This window comes from Trichosurus vulpecula, chromosome 4 (assembly GCF_011100635.1).
Source record: "Trichosurus vulpecula isolate mTriVul1 chromosome 4, mTriVul1.pri, whole genome shotgun sequence".
NCBI classification, from domain to species: domain Eukaryota; kingdom Metazoa; phylum Chordata; class Mammalia; order Diprotodontia; family Phalangeridae; genus Trichosurus; species Trichosurus vulpecula.
Genome location: NC_050576.1, coordinates 180624330 through 180642732, shown reverse-complemented (window position 1 = coordinate 180642732; position 18403 = coordinate 180624330). Strand labels below are relative to the sequence as shown.

At 45.0% G+C, this 18403-nt stretch overlaps 2 protein-coding genes across 4 annotated transcripts; one reads left to right on the top strand and one right to left on the bottom strand.

The window, feature by feature from the left end:
* Positions 1 to 4658: 4658 nt before the first annotated feature.
* On the bottom strand, positions 4659 to 9107 carry MRPL27 (mitochondrial ribosomal protein L27). Its single transcript, XM_036757010.1, has 4 exons — positions 8996 to 9107; positions 6076 to 6207; positions 5585 to 5652; positions 4659 to 5076 (listed from the first exon to the last, which is right to left on the bottom strand). Exons 1-4 carry the CDS (start codon positions 9060 to 9062, stop codon positions 4870 to 4872), a joined length of 474 nt encoding a protein of 157 aa, XP_036612905.1. The 5' UTR covers positions 9063 to 9107; the 3' UTR covers positions 4659 to 4869.
* EME1 (essential meiotic structure-specific endonuclease 1) lies at positions 9108 to 18284 on the top strand. 3 transcript variants are annotated; one of them, XM_036757006.1, is made up of 10 exons: positions 9108 to 9209; positions 11165 to 11954; positions 12039 to 12166; positions 15830 to 15919; positions 16008 to 16117; positions 16321 to 16456; positions 16723 to 16838; positions 17525 to 17714; positions 17908 to 17977; positions 18072 to 18284. In XM_036757006.1, exons 2-10 carry the CDS (start codon positions 11189 to 11191, stop codon positions 18197 to 18199), a joined length of 1734 nt encoding a protein of 577 aa, XP_036612901.1. In that variant the 5' UTR covers positions 9108 to 9209; positions 11165 to 11188; the 3' UTR covers positions 18200 to 18284. The 3 variants fall into 3 exon arrangements, with proteins under 3 accessions (XP_036612901.1, XP_036612903.1, XP_036612902.1); XM_036757008.1 differs by lacking the exon at positions 17908 to 17977 and having other exon boundaries at positions 18229 to 18284; XM_036757007.1 differs by lacking the exon at positions 17908 to 17977 and having other exon boundaries at positions 18023 to 18284.
* Positions 18285 to 18403: the final 119 nt, after the last annotated feature.

Below are 18403 nucleotides of genomic sequence, written 5' to 3'. Positions count from 1 at the left end.
CTTGCCATCAGCATTGCCACAGGTGAGTACTAGCCACCTGGCAGTCTATCCTGTCCCCCAGGGCAGGCTGCCATGCCCCTAGTCCTGAGAAGTGAACCCAGCCCTTTCACTCAAAGTGGCTGAGTGTGGAACACCTGGGCCACAGGCCCCTACTCCAAGTCACCTTTTGTCCAAAGAACTCTGAGCGGGTGGGCTGGGGGTGAGGGGGTCTTGTTTCTTCTTGGGGTTGGAAGTGGGTGAAAAGGTAGAAGGGGCAGAAAGTTAGATATACATTTTAGGGCAGATAGTAACAAATTGGAAAGTGTCCAAATGAGGACGGTGAAACAGAAACTGTCCCATGAGGAAGGTGCTGAGAACAGTTAACCTGGAGACTTACAGAGGACGTGATGGGGATCTTCAAATTGCTGTCATTCAGCAATTTATCATTTCAATTTGACCCTGTGTTCTCTGGAGGCAAATTTTGGCTCCATACAAAAACTTTCTCATAACAAAAGCTGTTTGGTAATGGAACCAGCTGCCTTAGACCATAGATTTAGAATCAGAAGGGATCTTAGAGTTCTAATCCAAGTCTTTCATTTGCAATGTGAAGAAACCAGGTCCTAGGAGAGCTAAGTGACTTGTCCCAGGTCACACAGAGCCAGAATTTGAATCCAAGTCTTTTCAAAAGATCTGGTGATGTTTTCACTACACCACATTGGCAGTTAGTTCCCATCCTGAAAAATCTTCAAGCCAAAGAGAAATGCCAACTCCTCCAGTATGCTGCAGAGGGGATCTTGCTTTGTCTAGAAAGCTGAAGCAGAGGACCCTTTTCAGTGCTAAGAATTCTATGAAATCTACAAGTCACTTGGAGTCAAGAAGTCCTGAGTTGGAATCTTTCCTCAGACATTTCTTTGCTGTGTGCCCACGGGCAAGTCTCTAAACCGCTACGTCTGGGTTTTCTAGTGTTTAAAACATGGATAAGAGCACCTACCTCGTAGGCAGGGTTATTGTGAGGATCAGCATATGTATAAAGTGCTTGGCAAACTTCACAGTGCTAAATGTTAGCCATTATTATTAGGGTCCCCTGGGGTACCTACAACAGGCCTTTGGGTTTACCTAAGAGGATTTCTTGGATCTCAACTTCACCACTGATCCTTGGGATGGCCCTGGGACCAGTTCTCCCCCAACTTTTTCAGTTTCTTTGTAAAGTGGACTGTTATCACCAGTATGCACAGATCTCTCCCAGGGCTGACAGGGGAAGGGGTATGTCATAGTCTCAGAACTGGAAGGAACCAGAATCTTACCCTCAACTGACCAAATAATTACCCCAAACTTCCCTGCTCTTTCAGGAGCAAGGAGTCATATACTCTGCATGTTTCCAAGGTCAATTTTGTAATCAGAAACAGACAGCCCAGAGCTTGTCCCTTTTCTGTCTGCCTCAGTTTCCACAGTAGAAACAGGATATTCCCTCAGCCAAGCCATGCCACCAAAGATGTGGGGGAGGTTCCCTGCCTAGGGGGGAGAGGGAGGGGTGGATCTGAGGTTGACTGATGCTGGCTACTCCCCACAGCCCTTGGGGGAAGAGCTAGGAAGGTTCAGGAGGCTGGGCCCCTGACTGTGCCTTGGTGTGGTGGTGGGTAGTGTCCTCCTTCGTGTTTGTCCTGGCCATCTTGCTGCTGCTGTTCTACCAGAGAGACCCCCAGTGCTGCCAGTTCCTCTGCTCCTGCCGCTTCTTCCAGGGTCCTAGCCAGTGTGTGAGTACTAACTCTCTCTTTCCCAGCCTTGCCTCTGCCTCCTCACCATGACATCCCTGTACCATGCATGTTCATAGGACACATTCTTGGGGGCTACAGCTTTCTTTTCAGAGAAGCAAAGGGCATTTTCCAGTCCTGCCTCCAATGAACACCTCTTCTTTCCAGGGCTTTTAGCGTAAAATTTCTAAGGCTGAGGCTGCATAGCCCCCAAGTCAGCTAACAGTGGGTTGGGGAAGGGTTAACTGCCTCTGAGCCCTCCCCCACTCCCATCATTGTCCAGAGCTAAGCCAAAGAGCCCTTCTCAGTGAAGACAATGCTTTCTTCCCACTCTCTTAGCAACAGGGCACTCTCACTTTCTCTAGCTTTGAAGGGAAAACTCAAGTGTCCCCTACTTCAGAAATAGACAAAGGATGGGGAAAACCAGAATGAAGGAAGCTAAGGAGACAGTCCTTAGGGATACAGGCACCATAAGCATTAACAGCTTATTCAAGGTTTTCTGTACTATGGCTTCCCTCTGACTCTGACCTGGCAAGACAAAGGGGATTGTTTCTCTAAAGAGCCAGCAGGGCATGAAGGAATGCAATCTCTCTCCAGCCAAATGAGTTTTAGAAAAGCTAAGGATCTGAGGTTTAGACTCTGACTTAGTAGAATGAGGTGGGGGTGAAGGGAGGAAAGAAATGTGAAACTCCCAAGAAGGACCCTGGGCCTCTGCCCAGGAGTCAAGGCAGGTGCTCACTGACCTGGGGAACCTAGAGCTAGGTGAGGGTTAGGTTGCTCATCTTTGGTCCTTCTCCCCTAGGAGTGTCCCCCTCCTTATTTTAACAATGACCAGGACTCAGCCAGATCCCAGCCATCAGAGAGGATGAGAACAAGAATGCAGGTGAGTTGCTACTGTGCCAAATGAGGGGACGGTGAGACTTTTGTGTAGAGAAATTAGAACAAAGAACTCAAAATTAGAGGACAGGAGCAAGGAATGGGCTGTGAGAAACTGGAGATATTTGTGGAGGAAAGAGGAACCTTAGACAGATCTAAAGGACTGGGAATTTGGGACACAAAATCCCAGGGCAATGCTCAGGAAGGGAATCCTCACAATGGCTAATGGCTCTATTCCTTTCCTGGAAAGAGAGGGTCACTGGATATTGTTGATTACAGGGGCACTTCCAGGGTGATGAAGTATTCTGTGTGGGACTACCCAGCAACTACCAGTTGCCCCCTTGGCGTCCCCCACGTCTTCCCAGCTATGAGAGCGTTCGAAAGAAGGACCGGCAGCAACAGATTCACCGGCTGATTGCACATCGTTTTGGACTATGGGCCTGTAGAGAGGTGGTCCTGTGTTAATAATCACCTCTTTAGGATTTCTAAGAAGTTATCCCCTAATTCTTATCCAGTACCTCTCCACCCACAGCTTACATAGCCCCCTCATCTGAGTCACTGATGGGGAACACCCGAGACTGAACTACATCACTGGGGCAGAGGAGGATGGGTTTTCTTCCACTGAGAGAAGGACAACCCCTGGGAAAAGGCTTCTGCAGAGGGCACTGAGGGGTTGCCTTGTGAGATAATGGTTCAAACCCAACTTGCTTCTACAAAGGGCCAGAACCATAAGGGGGAAAAGCAAGCTGAATGGAGATGCCAGTGGGTGGGGGAAGTACAGAAACCAGAGTTTGGGAAAGCTTCCCCCCTTTATACTTTCTAACAGAGCTGACATCTCTGCTTCTTTCTCCAGCTTCCACCAACCTATGAGGAATCCCTGGGACCACTCCCTGAGGTGCCCCCCAGCCCTGGCTCTGCCCATCCATTCCAGAGAACAACTGCCTTCCCTACTCAGAGGAACACTGCAGTGTAGGAGCGTGCAGGCAGCCTCCTCCTGGCCACCTCCTTATCCCACACCAACCCAGGCAGCAGAGATGGTACCAAGCTGCCACCAGAGGGAGGATTCTGCCAAACTCCAATTGTGCAAGATGCCCTTTGGTGCCTTCAAGACAGTACAAGAGGAGGATCTCACTGATGCCATATCTTCGGGGACTCCCATCTGTGGTTCCCCCCCACCCCGAATTTCTGGTCCTCTGTCCTAGAAAGCTCCCTCCAGTGTTTGCAAGGAAGTGATGGGCCTACATTACTGCGCACAAGCACAAAGGGTAAAGTGAATTACAGAGAAGGAAGTCTTATTCAAGGCCACAGAAAAAATAAGGAAAAGATTTATAAGTGGATCTCAAGAATCCTAACATTTCCTGTTCCAGCTTCCTGAGGCTTCTGGAATGATCAGAAATGAAGTCTTTATTCCAGTCTTAGAAAGGAACTCTTGGTCTCTTTAGGCCCCTCTGCTCAGAAATGGCCAATCAGGGAGGGGCCACATCCACCAGGCCAATCACCGCATATGCCACACCAGACAGAGGCTGGTAGGGGAATGTCTGTTCTCCTACACAGAGTAAGTGCTACAGGCAACTGGGAGGGGTAAACACACTTTCTATCCTGACCCCTCAATTTTAAAGAACCTGGGCCTAAGCTACCAATCAGCTTTTAACCCTGTCTGAATTCCCTTTCCATACAATATATTCTCGAAGCCAGTTTCCTTACTGCCATTTACAGTATTAGAGACAAAGGTGTTAAAGGAATGTGTCTGAAACACTCAGTGTGATAGCTCTGGGTGTTATCTAGTTCACCAAAATCAACCCACTAGCATTCCCTTGGAAACCAAAAACTCAACCAGTATGAATTGCTGATTTATGCTCCTTGGACTTTTCCCTGTTTCTTCTGCCATAAAATCTTCCAGATGATAACAGAGGAAAAAATGAAGAGAAAAGGAGGCATCTCTAGGGTTTCACTTTGTGAAGTTGGGGTACAGTAAGGAACTCAACAAATGCCATCACTCACCACTTCTGTCCATCCAGCCCTGCCCAGATTTATTTTCCAAGTGATATGAACTCAGAGTTTGAACTAATTTTATTTTGGACCTTAGGTATGTCCACCCTCATTACTTTTTGAGTGGCTGCTTCATATAGTCTCTTCTGTGTTCACAGTCAACCAAACCCACTCTCTCAGGGAGACTTGCTTTCATCCCGATTCCTTGGCATTTGGCTCAATCTTCTTGTGGCACTTTGGCTCTAGTTTTCAACAAACAACATGGCCAGGATGCTCAGAGCATAGCCACCAATTTGAAGGTGCCCACAGGCTTGGCAGGGACAACGTGGACAAAAGTCTTATAGAGCACAGCACCCTTGGGCAGCTGGGTGACCAAGTCTACACCTTCAGGACTGTTGGGATTGGGCACATATACATCCTTTGTGTAGTGGACAGTGCCCTCTTCCAGGGCATAGAGACACTTGTTCTTACCCAGTCCTACCTAGAACACACAAAAACCTTATTAGCTGAATAGCTAGGATGTCCCTGGGCAAATGGAAAAGTCCTGGGGCTTCAGGGAATACCTTCCATAATGATCCTATTCACTGAAAAAAGCCCCTAGAATGGGGATGGGGAGAGACTAGAGAGTTCGGTAGTTCAATCTTGGGTTTTTTCTATTGCCTAAACTTCTTTGCCTCCTACTGCCTTAACATTGGTTTGTGATGGAAAGGGCAAGGATGACTCCAATATGTGACAGATGCACAAAGTTGGTACCACCAAGAGCTGGGTTTGTAACGTGTGTTCAGTTCCCACGGAAAATGAAAGATTCCAAGGAACAGCTAACTCTCAAAAGACACCCAGTTTCTCCTCTAACAATATCTTTGTCTGAGCCCAGAACAGCCGAGCTCATACTTTGGGTGGGACAGGAAAACTAATCAGGGGGAAACTCTGAACTCAAGCAGGGAAAGCTGGTATAATGAACAAAAGAAGAGGGCCAAAGGGCAACTCACATGAGCTCCTGGATGCCAGCGGAACTGGCGCTGAGTCCCAATGATGTTGCCAGGATGAACATATTGACCTAAAACAAAGAGAGATTTCAGTAGGGGCCTCTGAAACACTGAGTCAGCTGGGAGGAATGGTTACAAGGGGCATCAATTCAGACTCCTAAGCAACAATGATGAATCCTTATATCATGGCCCAAATGCTTTAAACCATCTTCTGAACCTGCCACTGAAGACTCCTGCCACACAGTGATATTTATGTCCAGTGGAAAGAAACTGAAGTGATTTGAGATTATTCCTATAAGGAATCCCCTTCTCCAGTCATATGGCACTGACTCCCATGCCTTGCCCAAATTTTCTTGGCTCCTTAACTCAAAGGCAGGTTCCAAAGAGGCCCTCATGTGCTAGGCTCATAGCACAAAGCATGGGATTGCCACCATTCCCCTTTAGAAAAGCAAAAGGGTGGGTGGAGAGAGGAAAACCCTGAAATACACACTTACCCTCCAATTTCTTGATGCCATAGTGTTTGCCTGGTGACTTCCCACCAAGGTTTTTTGAGCTACCTCCAGTCTTCTTGGATGCATATCTAACAGTGGTAGCCATGACCTGAGAGGGAGACAGCCCTGCACTAACTGTAGAGAGATGACAAGAAATGTAATTCAGGGGGAGAGCAACCCAGACAGATCAACTGTCCCTTGAGAAACCATGTCTCAAAGAAGGCATTTACGGTGCTGAGAAGGAGCAGTAGGTGGAGAGGTGGTCTGTTAGGAGGCTCAGAAATGGCACCAAATGTGTTAGTTTTCAGGGAGTGTCCTGCGGCCCTTGGCCTGTTTCTGGATAGCAGACAACCCATTCCTTGTATTGTCTGGGGCATAAACACTGGAGGGAGTCTATAAACAGAAGGAAAAAGAAAATAAACACCCTGTGCCCTGGGTACATCCAGCCCTGTCAAGGTAGGACATAGACTATTTGAGAATGAGGGAAGAGAGGCAGCGGTGCCAACAGGACACCCACAGAGCTACCCACTTTGGCTCCACTGAACCATCCATCTAGAAAACCCTACAATACGCACACACAAAAACAAATCAACTGCTTTTAAGCTAAAAACTGCAGCCTTGTCTAAAGGAGCCATCATCTTTAGTTCCTGGCTATTTTCAGACTGCTAAGTCCTTGGACCTTTTCTTCTCCCAATACCTAGTATAGAAATTCTTAATCTTTTTGGAATAGCAACTCTACTTATTTGCTTGACTTTGTGACCCTTCCCTCTCCTATCCCAAGTGCTGACATTTATTTTTAAAATAAAAATGAACTAAAAGTAATTTATTGTTTTACAAATTTTCCAACACCCTGGATTAGATCCTTGAGTAGTCACGAACTCAAGGTTGGTAATCATTACCTTAAGGAAGCTAGAGACAGTTACCGATTATTTAGAAACATACATAGCCTTCTTTTTTCTCAATTACCTGTAAAAACTTTTAACTTTCATTTTTTAAAAGTTGAGTTCCAAATTCTCTCTCTCCCTCCCTTCTCTCCTCCTTGAGAAGGCTAGCAATTTGCTATAGATTATACATGCACAGTCATGTAAAACCTATTTCCATATTAGCCAAAACATATGTAGTTTTCAAGGGTCATTTAGAAACTGCAGAAAGAAGATGTGGGTACCCTTCAGGTACCTCTGTCCAGGATCTCAAATAAAATCAAGTTTTCTATGACAGAAAAGAGTTAGAAGAAAGCACCTGGTCCAGTTTGCAGCCATCAGGTTGGTCTAACCCCAAGCTCTCCCAGACAAACTATGTCTTGGTATAAAGTTTATGGGTGTTACGAAACAGAAAACCCTTGCTTCATCTTGAGTAGAACATAGCTTAAGAAGTGAAGTTTACCTTGAAGCAGTGCTTCTTAACCTTCTTTTGTCATGGACCCCCCCTTTGGCAGTCTGGTAGTTTCTAAGGTTCCTTCCAGTACTGGATCTATGATCCTGTGACCTCTCTGGACCTTGGTTTCCTCATCTCTAAGATAAGGGGTCAAGCTAGATGGCTCTAAGGCTCTTTTCTAAATCTATGCTCCTATGAATCTCTCTAGGAGAGATGTTCTTAACCTTTTTGCTACCAAGGAGTCCTTTAGCTATTGAAGCCTATGGATCCTTTTGAAGAATAATTTTTTTTTTAAATAGAGAAAACTACATTACTACAAAAGTAACTGACTCTATTGAAATATAGTCATCAAAACTTTTTTTGGACCTCGGATTGTGAATTCCTGCCTTAGGGGTTATCTAATACAACCTCTTGATTCTACAGTGCAAGAAAATACCTAGAGAACTTAAGTGATATACCCAAGGTCACCCAGGTGGCTAAGCCAAGACTTAAACCTAGGTCTGTTTCTAATTTCAGTGCTGTCTCCAAAGACAGAGGTATACAGTACGTAACCAGGACCCATGAGGCCACAAGGATAAACAAGCTATTTACCAGGAAGGAGTGAAAGGCAGAGATGCCACAGTGAGAGAATTCTGTCTAGGCAAGATTGTGGAGTCTTAAGCACTAGAAAGGACTTTAGAAGTCTAATCTAAACTTCTACTCTCATGGAGGTACAGAAAGGCCCTTACTGGAAACTCCTTTTATGGAGGTTCTATAAAAAAAAGTTCCAAACCTATAGAATCTATCTTTTGAAGCTCAACTCAAATAATAGCTCTTGGAAGAACCTCTTCTTATTTCCCTCAGTAAAGCCCACTTAGATTGCACTCTGGATTTATTACCTTGTACTATTTGCATTTTATTTGGTAACTAGAGAACCTAGAAGTATTGGGACATAATTATCTGTGCTTTATCCAAACTTTGTACCTTACCCGGAACGAATAAAAAAACATTTATTAAAGATTTACTATGTGCAAAGCACTGTGCTCCGCCCTGGGGATACAGAAATAAAAAAGCAAGATATTCGATGCTCTGTCCAGCACAATACTTCGCACACAGTACGTGCTTCATAAAAGCCTGTGATTCTTCCCACTCTCAATCTTGGACCAACTATCACCGGCTCTTTCAGCTGATCCTGGTATAGCGTATCTCCACTACTCTCATCCTCCCTGTGGACATACTGGAGTGTTCTTCCTAAGTGTGCACAATACACTCCTCACGTGACCCGGCAAGTGCACAGCACAGCAGTACTAAAGCATCCCCCCAAACCTTTGCGCAGCACAAGCCCCGCCCCCACCATCTGAAAGGAGGTGGGAACGGGGGTCACGTGGGCAGCACTTCCCCACCCCCATCTAGTCACGTGGCCTACGAACGCGCCCTTCCCAAGGTGGGGAGCGTGACGTGGCCTACACTGATCCCGGCTTCCTCTACCCCAGTCGCGGCCCTCACGGGGCATGACCTCCACAGCAACCCGGTCTGTCCCTTCCCTAAGGGGAGAACCAAAGCCCGTTACCCGCTCCCCGAGCCAGGACGGGGCCTGTTTTCTGCGCCACCAACGATAGCAGCACCGTCGCCGCCATGGCTACCCTCTGTTCGCCGGCGGCCACAGAAGGCTTCCGCTTCCGCTTCTGCTTCCGGTAGCGGGGTTTCCGGGTCTCGCGATATTTCGGAATTTTTTGAAACGTCAGCTAACGCGCGCGCGTGCGGAGTCTGGAGAGACGCTGCAGGTGAGCCGGAATACTGGTGGTTCAGTGGTGTCTCCTCGCCACCCCCCCCTCCCCCCAACCCCAGCCACCCCAGGCCCTCCAGCTGCACTAGGGCTGCCCTCAGTGAGCGGCACCCAGGTCCGTCCTGTGGGAGAAGTAAGCGAGAGGGGCCTTAGACACCAACAAAACAGGCATTTGTGAAGCTCCTGCTACGTGCCCGGCACCAGCCTCAGCGCTGGGGACCCAAGTAGAAAGAATGAAACAATACCTGCTCAGAAAGAGCTTACATTTCAACGGAGGAGAGAGCAAGAACGTTATGGATACATGCAGCATAAATAGATACAGTTGCTCAATGCGTATTGGACGACTTAATTAGCGATACAAAATACTTAAGTGGAAGGTAATTTAGGACAGAGGGCACTAGCTGTTGGGTGGGAGCCTTGTAAAAGATGGTGCTTGAACCACATTTTAAAGGAAGGACTCTAAGATAGAGGTAAGGAGGGATTCAAGGTAAGGGAGAGGGCCAGGGCAAAGGCGCGGAGTCGGGAGATGAAGCGTTGTGAGTCAGATGCAGAGAGAATACTAGTGGAAGAAGAAGGAATAATGTCATAAGCATTGCCATAGATATGGGCCGAGTAGGAAGGAAGCAAGAGTATTTCCAGGCACATCGGAAGATAGTTTTAGAAAGAAAAGCACTAGCAGCTGGCAGGGGGGAGGACTTTATATGCCTTGTAGGAGGCTTTGATCAGTTGATTCACTTTCTGAGTAGTCTGTTCCTCAGAGAAGGACAAGTTATTGGTGGAGCTGTAACTAGAACACATCTTTTAATTCCATATCCAGTATTGCCTTTCCACTGGAAATCTATTTTGCTTCCCAAGAAGAGCACTCAGCAGCGAGTAAGAAGCAGCCTAGTGGACAGGGTGCTACACTTAGTTGGAATCGGGATGAGGAGTATTCAAATCCTTTCTCAGACAATTGCTGTGAGACCTGGGGCCAGTCACTTTTCTCCATTTGTAAATTCAAAGAGTTTTGGTTTGATGGCCTTTCAGGTCGCTTCCAACATCTCATAGACTGAGAACTGGAAGGGACTGTAAATATCACCTACTCCAAAGGCTGTCATGTAACAAAAGAGGGAGAAAAAATGAAGAAACAGGTTCAGTGACTTGCCCAAGATTGCACTAGGAATAAACAGCCAAACTGGGACTTGAAACCAAGTCTTTGCACGATGCCAGCCTAACTTCCCACCTGTCCTGTTTGATGTCTGCTGCTTCCTTGTTCCTCACGATACCTGCAGTCATAAAATCACAAGACTTTTAAAGTTACAGTAATGGAATTACATTTAAGCAAAACAAATCAACACTAAACCAAAAATCATGGGATTTAAAATTGAAAGAGTCCTTATAATTAACCTCATTTTATAAAGGAGGAGAGTCTATAGAGGTGAAGTGACTTACCCATGGAAACAGTAACATAGCCAAAATTCAAACCCAAGTCTGGTTACTTCCAAGTTCAGTGCTCATTCCACTACACTATATGAATCTATCCTTTAAGGCTTCCACTTTGACCTTCCCCTGATGCCACTAGTTCTCCAAGATAGAAAAAAGTCTATATTGGACAGGTGTCTTTCTCATATCTCTTCTCGTTAAATTGTAGATTCCAATACCATTCATGATTAGAAGAGGCTCATTTGGTTTAGTGGAAAGAAGAGATTTACATCTAGAATGCTTGGGTTGGAGTCCTGACTCTGCTGTTTGCCACCTATGTGAATGTGAGCAAAAGTTATTTCAACTCTCTGAATCTCAGTTTCCTTATCTGTAAAATGGCAGTAATATGTAGCCTGCCTTCACAGGTTTGTTGTGAGGAAAGTGCTGTGTTAAGTACAGAGTTGTGTGTGGGACCTGTTATTATTGATCTGACTCACAGGTAAGCGAGTGGGACACTAACTCTGTATCTCCCTCACACTGGTCTCTTTGCAGGGAATACAGCTTGACAGCCTTTTAATGATGGGTCCAAAGAAGCTACCACTGGATACAAGTGAGAGTGACTCTGAGGAGTTGCCAATATTTACGTTTCTGAAACAGAAGCCATCTTTAACAAAGAGCAGCCAAGTTGTGGTCCACAGCTCAGAAGCTGAGTGTTCTTCTTCCCCAGGGTCAAAAGAGTTGTCCGCTGTCCAAGAGGCAGCCAGAACTGTTTCCCCAGAAGAGCTAGTTACAGTGTTAAGTAGTGATAGTGAAGAGGAAGAGGAGCTTATTCCCCTGGTACAGAGACTTCAATGTAGAATGACAAATAGTTTTTCTAAAGCACAGGAATCAAGCCATCAGGACTCAAGCTCCCAAACTAAATGTGCTTTGGACCATCAGCCCAATGAAGGAAGAGCAGATGAATGGAAAGAACAGCATTTTCCAAAGGCCCTTGCTCTCTCTAATTCTTCCTCAGTTAAAGATGCTTCAGAGAATGACAGGGATGTTGTTGAAGAAGAGCCACGCAATCATCTTCCAGTCTACTACTCTGCCTCCCCAGTCCAGATTAGAAATTTGTCAGCCACGGAGGAAAGTTCAGTGCTCTGTCCTCCCCAGAAGAGAACTAAGTACACTCAGAAGGAGAGAGGAAGAGGTCGTCAGGGTCCCCTCCAGTCCCAAAGAAAACAGAAGGAAACTGAGCAGAGACAGCAAGAGAGAGAACGGAAAAAAGCCCTGGCCAACATGCTAAAAGCACAGAAGCCAGAGGAGTGTCTGAAACACATCACAATTGTATTAGATCCAGGTACTTTTGCCTTTTCTTAGCTTCATGCTGAATTGCCTACTCTCTTGATCCTACTTTGACGGTGCACTTTGCAATTTGCTGCAGCTCTCTTACAGCTTGATGGTGGTGGTCAGGTCCTCAGTGCTCTGCAAGCTATGGAGTGTCACTGTGCAATTGAGGCACAGACCATTCCATGTAGCATCACTTGGAAGAGGAGAGCCAGCCTGTCTCAGGTAAAGGCCTTTTCAAAGTTTTTGTATTCTTCCCAGAGTCCCTTGTCATAGATAACCTCTGTCTCTCAAGCTTGTCTATCACATTTCTCTGGTTTTGGGTCCATGAAGCTTCCTTTTCCTCTCTTTTTTTTTTTCCTTCCTCTGCTCTTTCAGAGAGGTATAGTAGACAGAGAGCTGGCCTTAGAGTCAGGTAGATCTGATCTCACCTCTGACACTCTTTCTAGGTGATCTAGGGCAAGCCACTTAACCTCTTAATTACCCTCTCTATTCCCCTGACAATCCTTTAAGAATATAATTTGAAGAAGAGTTGCTGGTCTACTTTGGTGAAAGTTGTTTGCTGGCTGGATTTGTCTATACCAATGAAATCACAGTTCCAGCCTCTTCAATAGATGAATCAGTAAACAATTAAGTGCCTACTGTGTGCCAGGCACTGTGTTAAGCACTGGGGTTACAAAAAGGGGCAAAAGACAGTCTCTGCCCTCAAGGAGCTTACGATCTAATGGGGAAGACAACATGCAAACAAATATATTCAAAGCAAGCTATACACAGGATAAATAGGAAATAATCAAAAGAGGGAAAATGCTAGAATAAAGAGGGGTCAGGGAAGGCTTGCTGTAGAAAGTGGGATTTTAGTTGAGAGTTAAAGGAATTCAGAAGTCAGGAGAGGAGGAGAGAGGCATCTATTATAAATGGCCTTTTTGAGGAATTTAGCTACAAAGGGCAGAAGAGATATAGTACAATAGCGGGCATGGAAGGATCAAGTGAGGATTTTTTTAGAGTGGGAGAGACAGGCATGTTTGTAGGCCATAGAGAATAAGCCAGCAGAGGGAGAGATTAAAACAAATGAAAGAAGAGGGATGACAGAGTGGCAAATCTCAGATGGGATGGAATGGGAGTGCTTCAACAAGTAGAAGAGCTAACCTTGGTAAGGAGTAAGGCCACTTCATCACAAGGAGAGAGCCTCAGAAGGCATATGAATGATAGGAGATGAGGAAGAAGGAGCTCCTAGCTATTGGCCTTTTTTCTGTAAAATATGAGTCAAGGTTGTCATCTGAGAGTAGGGGAAAGGGAAGCGGTGGGAAGTTTGAAGGATGTAAGGTTTAGAAGAGTCATTGTGGAGAGTGAGATAATGAGTCAGTGAGGGAGGTATAGAAGGATTGCCTAGTAGCAGTGAGTGCCCAGGTAAGACTGTGTAACAAATTTGTAGTGGACCCAGTTAGAACATTTGTGTGATTTTCTCCACCTTCATTCAGCAGCATGTGTGTAGGTGCAAAGGTGAGGAATGGTGGCAGCTATCCAAGGAAGAAGCTTGTCTGGGCATAATCAAGAGATATGACAAGGAGGCTAGGATTCAAGAGAGGAGGACAGTGAAGGGTTGAATGGGTTCACCAAGGAGTGAAGATAAGGAGAAGAAGAGGGAGGGTCTAGTGCTGGGGAGACCTGAGGGGTCGAGTGATTGAAGGTCACTGTTGGGGGAAGAGTAGGATTATGTAAGGGAAGACAGAGGGAGAGGTGAAAATCCACTAGATTTGGTCAGATAGGGGGATTTCAGAATGCTTGAACATTGAAGTGGTACATTTGTGGGTGATGGCAAGATGAAGAGTATGACCATCTTTTTGTATGACTGAATTGGGGTGGAGGAGTAGCCCAGGTGGATAGGTTGAGGAACTCAGTGTTAGGGTATTTGAAGGAGAGTCAATATGTATGTTAAAGTCCCCTACTATGAGGGTGAGAGTTGGGGAGGAGAGAGAATTTGTAAGCTAGGTTTAGATCTCATTGAGATAGGAAGGGGAGCGATCTTCGGGGTCTCTAGACAACAGCTATCATTATTTGATTGGATAGTAACATGAACATCAAAGAAGAGACATTACTGAGTGATGGGGGAAGGGGGAGAACTTGGAAGTGGCAATGGAGAGTAAGTATTCAGCTTCCCCCACCTTGACCAGCACTGAGGAGAATGAATGAAGGATGCCCAGGGAGGCTGTGTCATCAGAGGGAAGCCAGGTTTCAGTAAAAACTAGTAGATGGAAGGAGTGAAAGGGGAAAAGATTTAAGATGATGGGAAGTTTGTTGCCTATGGAAAAGGCATTCCAGAGGACACAGTGGAAGAGTTGGGTGAAGTCACAATGAGACTTTGGAGTAGAAGGGTTGAGGGGGATGGGAATAAGGAATCAGGAGGTAGGGGATGTGGAATGGGGTTTGGATGATGATCTACAGGAGTTCAGTCACTGGGATGTGAAGAGTGTGACCAGGTGTGAGAATGTTCATCATTGAGTCTCTTACAGTATAAATATTGCTATTCCATACTTCTTTCTCTATGTGACTGGTGACATGCGCTAGATGTAGGCTTCCTGGTTGTGCATTAGCTACACCCATCCACACATACCTGCCTCATTCCCCTGCTTTCTACAAGGCTATAGGAAAGCAGGCTATCAATTAACTGGAAGGAGGAATATATTGTAATTTGTCCACCAGGTGGCACTCTACGCCAGCAACTGAACATTGGGGCCTTCCAAGGAGATCCTTTGTTTATGCAAAATAACCCTTTCCTCCACTACTTTGTGACTGAGCAAATTAATTATACTTGCTACCAAATTCAAAAGTCATTCTAGGGGAAAGAAAATGAAATGTTCTAATTTGAAGATTTTGAGATTTTCTATGTGGCTATACACCATCGTGTGTGGGAAATTTCTATTGTCCAACCAACTCAGTATTTCATATTTCACAGGCCGTCCACATTGTTTTCATATACTAGCTGACATATATACATATACATACACACATACGCCCCACACACACACACACGTGTGTGTGTGTGTATGTATGCATATAGGCACCCAAAAAATGAATAAGGTGCCCATAGCGAGCCATTCAAAAATTACTACTTCATGCTTTTCCCAGGTAGCGAAATGATTAGGGGCAGAAGTTATAAATCTAGTACTTCCATTAACTGGGGAAAAATACACTTAGCACTGTGTGAGTGGGAAATGTGCCCTCTCTCACTCTCAGTAGCTGAGATAGCTCCCAGAAACTGCCTGTCCAAATGTTTTAGAAGCAGTATCTGATCCAGATGTAACTCCAGGAAGTACCAAGTCCCTGTAGCCCTGAAAATCAGCTTACATTTATGGGTCTCGTTCTCAGATCTCACAGCCAATAGTTTCTAAGATAGAGAAATCTCATTTCAAAGGAAAAAATAGTGACTTCCCATCACAACCTTGTGTTGATGACAAAATAGGAGGACTTTATAACTTTGGTATGCTAAGAAGGTAGCTAATGCAGAGGGATCATCCTCATTCCTCTCATTCTACATCCAGGACGGCTGCAATGGCTGAAAACCCTATCATAGAAGTGTAATCAGTGTGTGTGTGTGGGTGTGTGTGTTAAGTAGTGGCTATTACCTTTGCCTAGGGACACCACAAAGGCTTAAATGGTGTCCATTACTGTAAGCTCGAATGCACACTGCACTTAAGAATTTAGAGAATTTAGAACAACCAGGCATAAGGAAAATATATGGTTTCTATTTAGATTAATGTGATGTATAATCTTGATAGATGACACTTTTCTGCTGGGTAGGTGAGGTGGCCTCTTCCAGAAACTTGCCTAAACATTCCATTTCTTCCCCAACATTTGCTGATTCATACTATACTCTATACCTCTTGACAGGATGAAAAGGGAAACTTGACTGAAGAGCCAATCATTCTGGTCCTGCTCCAGGAAAAAGAGTTTATGACCATGATCTACAATTCAAAGCAGGTTGGTAGACCAAGAAGAGCAATAGAATTATAGGACCAGTTGAAGTAATCACTGCAATTACAATAATTAATTATTTCTTCTTACATAGGATGGCCCTGAAGGGAAGGAAACTCTGCAGAGCTTTGTAACTTGGGTCACAGCAAAAACATTAGGAAAAACTCTGTCACTGGCAGTCGTGGAACAGGAAAAATATTCTAGGTTTGGATTTGCTCTGGGGTAATTTTATAAAGGGCCCAGGAGCCGGGATTCTCTCCCCTACCAAAATCCATCAGTGATGTATGTGTTGCATCTCTGGTGTATGGTGTCCCTCTACCCAGCATAGGAGGGAGTTTCCCCAGTTACTCCTGCTTAACAGAGCTAGGCCTAGAGCTGCTATCCTCATTTCTTTTCCTTCTTCCTAGCTCTCCAAAACCCCAGAGGAGGCAGAAACAGGGAGTCACAGTGAATAGAGACCAAGCCAAGAGGAAGGTAAATCAGAAGGGATCAAAGGAGAACAGAGAGTTTACTCCCACACTGTCCAGGGTAGAAGTAGAAACGGTAAGTAGAGCTACCTCTTTCCCAAGCAATGCTACATACCAAGTGGGCACCTATAATTGCATTTGTTTATTTTCATTGGTAGGATATGTGACATTTGAACAGTTTTTGCCACTGAAAGATGTGCTTGGTTCTGAGGATCTGTATAGAGCTAGGTAATGGGGAACCTCTGGGTGATTTTAAATGACAGTGAGAATAGGCTGAATTACACTGAATCTGTATTTTTCTTCCTGTGCCCCAAATTTTATCATTGCTATTGTGCTTTGTAGGCTTTGGTGGAGTTGCAGCTTCACACAGAAGCCCAGATTAGAATCCTGAAGAGTTGGAAGGAGCTGGCTGACTTCATCTGTATGTTCACCAAGGCTGTGGCTGAGGCACCCTTCAAGTGAGTGATATTAAAGACAAACTTCATGCCAGGTCCTTGTCCATTATCAATATTCTTGTAGTCGGAGAAACCATCCCTTCCATGATCCTGGCTCCACTGCTTTTAGATGAAGAACTAATACTGTACCAGCTGACCTAACACTTCGCAGAGTTCTTACCTGTAAGCCTGGTAATGAAAATTCATGGTAAACTCCCTTCTGTGTTTGGTAGTGGGACACCATATACCAGAGGAGCAGTACTTACTTTATTGATGGATTTTGTCAGGGAGAATATCAAGTCCCTGGTAATAGACATCCATATATTCCAGGTACATTTGTTTCATCTGTTTGGGGGAAGGTTGGACTAGATTTTCCATGAGGTAGTTATTAAAGGTTCAGTAATCAAACCTCAGTAAAATTAAAATCTCTTTAGATCAAGACTTCCAAGTCCCACTTATATGAAGCAGTATGCATTGTATCAAAATTTAAATGTAATTCAATGGATACAATTGTGGAGTGTGTTCTAATGTGATTTACCTGCATTCGGTGGGCCAGCATGTCTAAGATAAGCCCAGTACTGTTATCACATGCTGGGGATGGGGCTTTATGGAGAAGAGCTCTGCTGGGTTGATTTAAGTCACCATTTGGGGGCTTTTTAGAACAGTTCCTTTGAGCTATTATCTGTGTTCATTTGGGTTATTACCTGCAGGAGATCTCGGGATTGGACTAATTTTTCCTTCTGTCCGGCGAGTGATTGGGCTGGAGGGGTGAAGGTGGACTGCTCTGGTAAGGGACTTGCACTAGTCTGGAGGAGACAGATTCAACAGCTAAATCGAGTTAGCTTGGAGATTGCCAGTGCAATTGTAACTGCCTATCCCTCACCTCGGCTTCTGCTACAGGTAAGCCAGTTACATTGTAGCACTAAGTTGGACATCATCTTTGCGGGCAATTTTAACCTTCTACCTCACAGATGGAAATTTTGTTTACCAAAAATTAGGATTTTAAATTATGGTGACTTTTATCCATGTGACCTTGTTAATGTCACTGAGCCTCATTTGTAAAATGGGGTGATGATGGCTATAAAATTCATAGGTCAGCAAAAACCAGCTTGCTGTGAACAGCTGCTTTTCCCACCAGAAAAAGCTGCAGCTGTCAGCCAGAGGTAGGGGCTATTTTATTAAAGGTATTTAGACATTTTTTTTTTTAGGCATATCAGCAGTGTTTATCCGAGCAAGAATGTCACAATCTGCTTGCAGACATCCAGGTGCGCCGAAGGGAGGGTGTAACATCTACTTCTCGCCGAGTTGGACCAGAGCTCTCTAGGCGCATCTATTTTCAGATGACTACTTTGCAGCCTGACCTCTCTCTGGACGGTTCAGAATGACTCCTAACCAAAACTAATGGTTTTTGCAGGAATGAATGGGAGCAGTGATCCTGTCAGTTCAATTTCGTTCCCCTTCCTGAAGGAAGCTAACATGACTAAATACAGGAGGGTGACCCTGAGAGAATTTGTCCCCCATTGTCAATTTATGGAATTCTTCTCTACCCAACAGATTAGGCAAAAAGTTAAATCTACATGCAAATGGAT

Coding starts and splice junctions, on each gene's coding strand:
- MRPL27 (XM_036757010.1), bottom strand. CDS start 9,062: ATGGCGGCGACGGTGCTGCTATCGTTGGTGGCGCAGAAAACAGGCCCC. Junction 5,653..6,075: donor TGGCATCAAGAAATTGGAGG/GTAAGTGTGTAT, acceptor TCTTTGTTTTAG/GTCAATATGTTCATCCTGGC. Junction 5,077..5,584: donor GCTGGCATCCAGGAGCTCAT/GTGAGTTGCCCT, acceptor TGTGTGTTCTAG/GTAGGACTGGGTAAGAACAA.
- EME1 (XM_036757006.1), top strand. CDS start 11,189: ATGATGGGTCCAAAGAAGCTACCACTGGATACAAGTGAGAGTGACTCT. Junction 11,955..12,038: donor CACAATTGTATTAGATCCAG/GTACTTTTGCCT, acceptor AATTTGCTGCAG/CTCTCTTACAGCTTGATGGT. Junction 16,118..16,320: donor GAACAGGAAAAATATTCTAG/GTTTGGATTTGC, acceptor CCTTCTTCCTAG/CTCTCCAAAACCCCAGAGGA.